Below are 9890 nucleotides of genomic sequence, written 5' to 3'. Positions count from 1 at the left end.
GTATAAAGCAACTGCTTCAGGCAGAAACAGGTGAATCTCTGAGAGTTCGAGGCCAACATGGTCTACATACCAAGTTCCAGACAAGCCTACAGAGAGAGACCCTGTCTCAAACATGACAAAAACAAAAGTGCTTCAGTTCAGCAAAACTTTATAATTATGATAATTAGACAAGAGATCTCAGCTGAATATAATAATTCCATTTACTAAATAATAATTCCATTTGCTAACAGTTTAGATTGGCCTGTCTAGTAAGGAAAGCACAAATCTTTGCAGTCAGAATTACTAGGTAGTTAAAGTTTTTCACCCTTACAAGGATTTGGGTGCTTGGCAAATTGGCCTGAATGCCCTCCATTACCATCTCACAGTTTGTGGTTCACTTAAAGCCAAAAGCCAATTCTGGGTATGGTAGCTCAAATCTGTAACGCCAGCCTTTTGGAGGCTGAGATATGAGGGTCAAGAGTTGGGGTCAGACTGGGTCTTCAAGGAGGCCATATCTCAAAACAAAAGAAACAAGAACTCTCTCTGCCTAGAATTTGTCTTTTATAAGTGTTGCAACAGACTAAAGAAAAGGATGAAGTGTATCAGGGCAGCCAACAGAGAATGTTTGCAAACTCTCCGTGGGCAGGTCTGATGGATTCAGGCACCACATTCTCAAGAGCAATTTGGTGTCTTGCCCCTCCTTCTCATAAAAGGAAGGAAAAAGATATTAGACATCACTCAATAAGGAAGTAGATTCTTTCCAGTTTGTTTTATTTGGAGGGAAAGGAAGTATGGGCTGCAATAAAACTCCTAATAAAGTCGCAACCTTGTCTGGAGAAGGAACTATGCAATTTTATAGGAAACCATGGCATTTGTAGTTAATTTAAAAGATTCTGTAATGAGAAAGTAAGTGTGTGTGTGTATGTGTGTACTGTGTATGCTTGTTTTGTGTGGATGTGTGCACACATGTCTGTGGGTATATGTGGAGGGCAGAACTACCCAGCCTTTATATGGAGGCAGGAAATCCAAACCCAGTTCTCAGGCTTGTGTGGCAGACTCTCTGCTGACTGAATCATCTCCCTATTCCTGGAGATATTTTTTCCTTTAACAGAGATTCATGTTGGTACAAAGCAGGTCTCTTTGTGTTGCAATTGTCTTACTTTTTATGTCCTCTTCCATAGTCAAATCAAGATCTACTGAAATCCACCCTCTCTGTAGAAGCTATCAGGACAATGGGATTCAGAAGCAATCAACAATTTGTGTTTGGTCAGAAGCTATATGCTATTTTCCATGTATTTAAAACTGAATTACTAAAACTGAATCATGAGTTCCAATTCTGTTCTGTCTTGGTTAATGCCCCAGTTATGTCGGATTTAGCATACTTTAGTCAGCATCAGCAAATCAAACTCTTTAGGTGAAAACTTAATAAAATTGTGATTAGCATGTTGCTTAATAGTCTTGAAAACCAAAATATCTAATTTACCTTACAAGGAGACCAATACCGTTGAGTTATCAAAGGGGATGAGTTTAGTCTGATACAAGTCCTCTGACAAGGAGAAATGGGAAAAAATGTGGATTTTTCTAGTTAGGAAGGGGTGAGGGATATAAATGAAGAAGAATGAGGGGGAGGGTAAAATAATAGTAAGAATGTCTGAAAATGTCATAAGGAATGATAGTATTAATGAGTGTAGGGCCACCAGGCAAGTCCTTTAGGTCTTTCCCCCATGCTATACTTCATAGTATAAAGCTAGGATTGATGGTCTAGAGACAGGTCCTAGTGAATCACCTCTCTATGTCTCTCTCTTTCTATGTCTCTCTGTGTGTGTGTCTGCCTCTGTCTCTCTCTATCTGTCTCTCTGTCTCTGTCTCTGTCTCTCTCTCCAGTTCCCACACACACCATTTCTTCCTGCTCAGCTTTGGAGGATATTTTGATGGGCTCAGCTTTTCCCACCTTTTATGGCTGTCTTTATTTCTATTATGGCTCACTGTGCTCCTGTCTATCTGGGAAGTTTAAGTTCAAACCGACTGGCTTAGAGAGCATTTAAACCTGGCGACATTAGAACAGCATTTCATTTCAGGAGACTGAACCATCTCTCCCCCTCTGAGTGGTCTTTTACACTTGTTAAGTACTCAGGCTCCCACTTTTCCTAAGTTTTATCTTCCTTGCAGAAATTGAGCTCCAAGAAAGGACCTGCCACAGTTCAGTCTCTGTTCAGACTCAACCTCATTATGAGGGGAAGTAAGGTATGTTTATAAAAAAAACATGAATAAATAAATAAAGTCTTAGAAAACAATTGAAACAGAGCTTTAAAAAAATATTTGTTAAAAGCCGGGTGGTGGTGGTGCTTGGCATTAATCCCAGCACTCGAGAGGCAGAGGCAGGTGGATCTCTGTGAGTTCGAGGCCAACCTGGTCTACAAGAGCTAGTTCTAGGACAGCTAGGGCTGTTACACAGAGAAACTCTGCCTCGAAAAACCAAAAAAAAAAAAAAAATTGTTACATTTTCAAAAACTATTGTGCTATCGTTGAACCTCAAGTTGGTTCTTTTGGGGGGAAAATATCCTGTGTAGAGTTTGAAAGGCATCAAATGCACCTCCTTGCAGAGACCCACATTGGAGCACTGGACTGAGCCCCCAAGGTCCAGCTGAAGAGCGGAAGGAGGGAGAGTATGAACAAGGAGGTCAAGACCATGAGGAGTTTGTCCACTGAGACAGTTTTCCTGAGCTGATGGGAGCCCACCAAATCCAACTGAACTGGGAGTGAATGACCATGGGATCAAACTAGTCTTTCTGAATGTGGTTGGCAGTTGGGGCAGACCGAGGGGCCACTGACAGTGGCCCTGGGATTTGTCTCTACTGCATGTACTGACCTTTTGAGATCCTATTCTCTTTGGATGTATGCCTTGCTCAGCCTAGATGTAGTAGGGAGGGCCTTGGACTTTCCACAGGGCAGGGTGCCTTGCCCTCTCTTAGGATTAGAGGGTGGTGGGGTTAATGAGTGTCGGACCACCAGGCAACTCCTTTAGGTCTTTCCCCCATGCTATACTTCATAGTATAAAGCTAGGATTGATGGTCTAGAGACAGGTCCCAGTGAATCACCTCTCTATGTCTCTCTCTCTCTCTATGTCTGTGTGTGTGTGTGTGTCTGCCTCTGTCTCTGTCTATCTGTCTCTCTGTCTCTGTCTCTCTGTCTCTCTCTCCAGTTCCCACACACACCATTTCTTCCTGCTCAGCTTTGGAGGATATTTTGATGGGCTCAGCTTTTCCCACCTTTTATGGCTGTCTTTATTTCTATTATGGCTCACTGTGCTCCTGTCTATCTGGGAAGTTTAAGTTCAAACCGACTGGCTTAGAGAGCATTTAAACCTGGCAAAGGGTCTGTGGAGGGAGTGTGAGGAGGGGAAGGACTGGAAATTTGGATTGTTTTTTAAGTAATAAAGACAAATGTGCCTCCTTGAGAGAAACAAGGAAGGCTTCAGCTAGTAGCTGTCCTTGTACTTTGGGTAGGAGGAGGAATGGAAGATTGAGATGTAGAAAACAAACTTAAGCAAGGATTTTTTTTTAATTTAAAATTTTATTTTCTTGTTATCATAAAAGCACATGAATAAATAAATGTTTCCACTTCAAGACATGAGAAAATATGGCAAAATAATTGCTAACCAAGGCACTGTGCCTTACAAAGAAGACGTAAAATGTCCAAGGGATACTCACATTACAGTGATTGAAAAGTCAGCATCAGAAATGCTGTCCACATAGTGCAAAAACACTGAACAATAAACAACAGCTGTTCTATTCTTCTCAGTACCTATAAAAATGGATGTGTACATGCTCAATCCTACCTCAAAAGCCATCTGACTGCATCTGTCTATGGCTCTCCCCCCCATCTTCCCCCAGTCTCTATCATAGCAAGGGCATGATGTAGATAAATATTTAACTCATCCCTCAGAAAGTAATGAATGGACAGATTTCAAAATTCATCACCTTCCAACTACATAAGTAAAATAACTTTGATTTAACATACTAAAATGGCCTTTTAAAATATCACAGTGAATTGCCAAACATTTCTATCTTTAAATATCACAATAAACATAATGATATCTGAGAATTGAAAAATAAATAAATAAATACATATATAAATAAATAGTTAAACTTTCAGACAGTAAGACGCATCAGGAACAATCCAGGCTTCCTGTGTGCTGTTTGTTTCTCTTCTTCTTGAGGTACAGCAGCCCACACTCCAGTTCTTCCCAGGTCAGTTAGCCTTGCCTCTGTGATGAGAAAACGCTTGCTTTTAGCAGGTGATCCAAAGACTGACTGGGGGACTCTTCTTTTCCCTTCATTTGGACCTTTTCTTTATTCTGCAAATGCAGTCATCTCTACCCTCCTGCCTGGGAACTGTGACCTAAGCCATCCAACAATAAACGCTCTGGATGCTGGGAAATGACAATAGTAGGGCAGGGGTTCCATTTTTTTACTAGCCTCAACCAGTCCAGATGATATGAAGGATAAAACAAAAAGACACAGTTTCCTTCAGCTGTAGAGTAAACATGACTAGCTACCCTCATTGCTTCGTTTAACTCAGGCAGGATATGAGGGAGCGCCCTACATTTGAATTTCCAGTGGTCTCATGGCAGAACATCTGTTATTCATCAAGAAGCCTCAGAGGCACACCTTGACCCAAACCAGAAGCTACACTTTACAACCCAAAGACATGGATAGGGCAGGGCTAAGTACTGTATCTGAACAGGCAAGAGGGTTTGCAATGCCCCTAGTCAACTCGGCTAAATTCTTAGGGACACACACAGCGACCATCCTTTAGAGAAAGAAGGGCTTTTGAGTGTGTGGATGGTAGGAGCAGGTCACATCTTTCTGACATCAAAGTAAATTGGTAATCCCAAGGCAATGTTAACTATGAAATTAATAATCCAGGTTTCGGGTCTGTGGTTAACCTTGATTTTCCCTTGATATAATTTTCAGGACTCAGACACCAGTACTCTGACCAAGACTCCGGTCGAGTGTAAGCACAAATCAAGACTCACTTGTTCAGTATCTTTTGGATGATCTTCCGAACCAAGGGGGCTTCAGGGTCGAGACAAACTTCTTTACCATCCTTGAGAGTGGCTCTACATAAAGAAAGGGGACTCTTATAAGGCACTAGGTACCACTGGGGTGAGCCGAGGGCAGCAGGAGGATCTGAGCAACTCTGGCAGCGGCAAAGGCTGCCCAGGTAGACACTCACATGACTTCAGTCTGGGTGCATTGGGGTCCTGGGGGCGTCACCTTCAAGCTCTGGATGCTCTTGAAATCAATCCTTGGTATGGTCTTCAGGCACTGACAGCGCAGCTCAGTGACCACAATCGCCCCTGTGAGAAAAGACACTGGGTCAGTAGGACTGTGGGAAGCTGCGCCCACCCGAGGCTCCTCCAGGGATGACAGCCGCGGGTCCCACCTGTAGCCTGGTGGCTGGTGGCCAACAGCAGCAGCAACAGCAGCGCTGCGCTCAGGAGAGGACGTGTGGCTGGGGCCATGGCGCTGAGCAGGAGTGTGGCTGGAGTCTGGAGCACAGGAGGTGGCTGGAGGCTCTGAAGCGCGATCTGGAGCTCTGGGGCTCCGCGAGTCCCTTTTATGCATGGTGGCAGGAAAAGCCCTAGCCCTGGAGCTGCGGAAATTCCCAGAGCTCAGGGTCTCCGCATCAGGAAGAAGGAGAGCACCCCGCCCCCGAGCTGAGTGGGTTGGAGACACGCGCGAGCGCGTGCTGCCTGCCTCATCCTACTGCCCTGCCCTTTCACTCACTGTGGGACTCTGGGTGCCCTTCCCCAAATCTTCAAGAGGAAGGAAGTGACCTCTGCTCCAGAGTGACCACCGACTAGGAGGACAGTGGTTACCCAGTGACTTCTCAGAGGAGTGATGTCATCCGTGGAGACAATCTTTTGAAGAACTTAGTCATTAGGACTCGAGAAATTAGGGTGTGTGTATGTTTGGGGGCAGGGGTTGCTTCTCTGTTCGCTGCATACTTATCTATGCTTCATTAGAATAAATGAATTTTTTTTTTTACATCTGCTTAAGTGCACTGTTAAGATAGTCATCTCAGGCTGAGCACAAGAGTGGCTTGTTCCTCATGTGTAACAAGCAAGAATAACTCACATTTTGTGTCATATCCTTCCACGGGGGTTAGGAAAAAAGATGTGACAAACGCTTAATTCATGCTTAACCTAGGAAAGAGTGTTGTAATCCCTGACACTTCCCCTGTGAAATTCTGGAACTCCCGAGGCTTCAGTGTGCCCTGAGCACCACATGCGAATTCAGGAAACAATGACCCGGTGATCTCTTGGAGCAGCTTCGGAAAGGCAGAGCCGCAAGGGTGAAGTCCCCAAAGTCAGTGCAGACACATAGATGGAGTAGCATCCCTCACAAGCCCACGGAGCAAAGACACGCACCTGTGGAATATCTAAGTACCAGATTACAGTCTCATCCTCCCCCTGTTTTGTATTATTGACACAAATCCCTCTTTTGTCTATAGTTTCATTTTAAGATTATTTTTTTTTTATGTTCGTTGGTGTTTTGCCTGTATAGATGTCTGTGTGGTGCTGTCAGAAGCCCAAGAATTGGAGCTATAGACAGGTGTAAGCTGCCCTATGGGTGCAGAATTGAACCAAGGCCCTCCAGAAGACTGGAACCATCTCTGCAGCCCCCGTTTCTTTGCTGTTTTACAGAGCTTTCTTGTCCCAGTGATTTGATTTTCCCACCAGAGAATCGTGTGTTGCTTTCACCGACTGTGATGAAAGCGGTTGTAAATGCTCACCTCTGGCCTCTGCCCCTCACCAGCTCATTTGTCTCACACTCGGGTTTAATTCTGGGTCAGATAACACACAAGCTTTAGATGGTTGATGTGTGGGTTTGGGTCCAGCTCTCTGAGGGCTGGGTGGGCATCTTGCAGAGAGGTGTGTGGAGGGCAGCCAGAGGCAGGCTGATGCTCAGAGCTGCCAGGTAGAAAGTTTTGTGCCACCAGTTACAGGGACATACAATCCCAACTGCTATTGACTGGTTTGTACCTCAGGGCTCAACTTCAGCTCTCCTAATGTTTAAAACTGATGGATTGGTGTAGTGTCTGAGGGTTTGTTGTTGTTTGTTTGTTTGTTTTCTTTTTAAATTTGCTATTTATTTATTTTTAAAACAATCTTTTCTTATTTTACATACCTATCCCAGTTCCCACTCCCACCTCTCCTCCCTCTCCCCCTCCCCCTCCTCCCACCCTCCACCCCCCATCCATTCCTCACAGAGGGTAAGGTTTCCCATGGAGAATCAACAAAGTCTAGCACATGACTTTGAGGCAGGAGCAAGGCCCTTCCCCCTATATCTAGGTTGAGCAAGGTATTGCTCCAGAAAGAATGGACTCCAAAAGGACAGTTCAAGAACTAGGGATAAATTCTGGTCCCACCGCCAGTGGCCCCACAGACTGCCCAAGCCACACTACTATCATTCAGAGGGCCTAGTTTGGTGCTATGCTGGTTCCCCTGCTGTCAGGCCTGTGTCAGTGAATGCCCACTAGCCCAGGGCAGCTGTTTCTGTGGGTTTCCCCATCATGGTCTTGAACCCTTTGCTCATATTATCACTCCTCCCTCCTTTCAACTGGTATCCTAAAGTTTGGCCCAGTGCTTAGCTGTGGATCTCTGCATCTGCTTCCATCAGTTGCTGGATAGAGTTTCTATAATGACAATTAAAATAGTCATCAATCTGATTACAGGGGAAGGCCAGTTCAGGCACTCTCTCCACTATCGCTTAGGGTCTTAGCTGGGGTCATCCTTGTGGATTCCTGGGAATTTCCCTAGTGCCTGGTTTCACACAGCCGTATACTGGCTCCCTCGGTCAAGATATCTCTTTCCTTGCTCTTCATCTCTGTCCTTCCCCCATCTCAACCATCCCTTTCCCTCATGTTCTTCTCTCCTCTCCCTTTCTCCCCTTCTTTCCTCCTCCTCCTCCCCCCCTTCTGCCCTACCTTCTTTGCCCCCCCCCCACATCCTCCCAGTTTTTTAGGAGATTTTGTCTATTTCCAGTTCCCAGGAGGATCTATGTATGTTTCTCTTAGGGTTCTCCTTGTTACCCAGCTTCTCTGGGATTGTGGAGTATAGGCTGGTTATTCTTTGCTTTATGTCTAATATCCACTTATGAGTGAGTACATACGGTGTTTGTCTTTCTGGGTCTGGGTTACCTCACTCAGGATGTTTTGTTCTAGTTCCATTCATCCTTTGTTTTCTTTACTCACAGTAAGACCTTTCTTTTGTAGAATGAATGTGGTGTATTTAATTTAACAAAATAGGTATGCTCTGTGCCCCGCCCCCATAATATATCTCCCCTTCAAAATTAAAGCCAGTGGAAATTGGAGTTTTCTAGAAGGCATTTTAGTCCCAGGTGTTTTATTTAGTTTTATTTTCCTAGATAAAGCTCGCAGACTCTGCCAACCTAATTTGAGCACTTTTTCAGGTTTTAAATATTTCCCTTTAGTATTAGCAGGATGTTGTTCAGTCCGTCTGTCTCTTTATGATATGTCAGGAAATAGAAGATGTCTGCTATAAGGATTCAGCTGCAACCTGAAACACTACCTTAGCAAACACTGGGAGAGAATCAAGCACAAGGCTTCACGGCAGTTGTCAAAGCAAGCATAAACGTCTCAAAAAGCAGTCGTCAACTATATGCCAGAAACCATGTAGGAAAACAGCAGTTGCTTACAAGCAGGGTACTGGAGCTTTTTCTTTTTACATGATGTCCCGTCTTCGTGGTGAATCCTTAACCTTTGGCTTGCTGGTTTTTAAACTTTAATAAAAAAAAATGGCATTCTACCAAAATAACACATTTCTTTTTGAAGTGTTAAGCATCATCTCCAGCCAATTAAACTTCGTATGAATAGAGTGATGAATTCTACGGCCAGACTTTAAAGTCACACCAGCCAGCACCACGCTGAAGAGAATGGAATCGTCACTGAGCAGACATTTATAATCCTTTCACTATGCACCACATTTGTTACGTCTTTCCGTTTTACTGAGGACCACGTGATAGATCTCCTAAATCCAGAGCCGTGCTCATCCTGAGCATGAATGGGGCTGCAGGGATGGTCCAGTGGGTAGAGCTGCTTTTCCTGCGCACCACCAGGAATCAAGATGTCTCAACTGCCGGCCCTCTTCTTTTGCAGTGAGTGCTTCCGGTAAAATGAAAGATAGATCTCTATGCTGCACTAAATCTCTGGGCCCAGGGATGGAGAGATAGCTCAGAAACTAAGAGCCCTGGCTGCTCTTAGAGAGGACCAAGGTTTGGTACCCAGCACCCACATAGCTGTTGACTCTGTAATACTGGTTCTAGGGGATCCAATGCTCTAGAAGTGACCTGCATGGGTACCAAGCATGCATGTGGTACCCATACATGCATCTAGGCAAACACCCATACATGTAAATAAAAATGGATAACTAAAACAGCACTAGATCTCTCAATTTATCCAATCCAATGTATTCTTTGAGTTCATCTCTAATACACTTGACTTTTATGCCTGATCTAAGCTCCATCTTGTTTACCTTTGATGACAGAGTCTGAACTTTCTTTTGGAAACCAGGACTCTGGCTTTCCCTCCTTGCTATTTCTTTTTCTTCCCAGTATTGGTTCAAGACAACTGATCCTCCTCCACAGCTCTGGGAGTAAGCTGACAGCACCACAGAGGATTGCCAGTTCCTTGCGCCTGCGTCTTATCCATCCTGGATGCCTTGGTAAGCTCTCTAGTAGGCAAATGACATAATCTTGTCCATGTCAGAAAAATTCCCTCCAGTCCCTCTTGTCAGGAAGTGAGAAAAACCAAAACAAAACAGGTCTTTACTTCCTGCTGGGTTCCAGCTGGCAAAGCAGAAGCCTGGAGCTTTGCCAGTCTCT

The 9890-nt window shown here is 44.4% G+C and overlaps 1 protein-coding gene across 1 annotated transcript; it reads right to left on the bottom strand.

Annotated features, from left to right (window-relative positions):
• Positions 1 to 5013: 5013 nt before the first annotated feature.
• On the bottom strand, positions 5014 to 5509 carry LOC101989113 (C-X-C motif chemokine 2-like). Its single transcript, XM_013350855.1, has 3 exons — positions 5428 to 5509; positions 5218 to 5341; positions 5014 to 5101 (listed from the first exon to the last, which is right to left on the bottom strand). The coding sequence occupies exons 1-3, from the start codon at positions 5504 to 5506 to the stop codon at positions 5014 to 5016; spliced, it is 291 nt and encodes a 96-aa protein (XP_013206309.1). The 5' UTR covers positions 5507 to 5509.
• Between the last annotated feature and the right edge of the window lie 4381 nt (positions 5510 to 9890).

The sequence above is a fragment of the Microtus ochrogaster genome, linkage group LG1, assembly GCF_000317375.1.
Source record: "Microtus ochrogaster isolate Prairie Vole_2 linkage group LG1, MicOch1.0, whole genome shotgun sequence".
Lineage (NCBI taxonomy): Eukaryota > Metazoa > Chordata > Mammalia > Rodentia > Cricetidae > Microtus > Microtus ochrogaster.
The sequence above is the reverse complement of the archived record's forward strand: the minus strand, read 5'-3'. Positions and strand labels throughout refer to the sequence as shown.

Bases quoted from the DNA above. Each gene is read 5' to 3' on its own strand.
- LOC101989113 (XM_013350855.1), bottom strand. From the start codon at position 5,506: ATGGCCCCAGCCACACGTCCTCTCCTGAGCGCAGCGCTGCTGTTGCTG. The intron at 5,342-5,427 runs GTGGGACCCGCG...CTTTTCTCACAG, and splicing joins CACCAGCCACCAGGCTACAG to GGGCGATTGTGGTCACTGAG. The intron at 5,102-5,217 runs GTGAGTGTCTAC...TTCTTTATGTAG, and splicing joins TGCACCCAGACTGAAGTCAT to AGCCACTCTCAAGGATGGTA.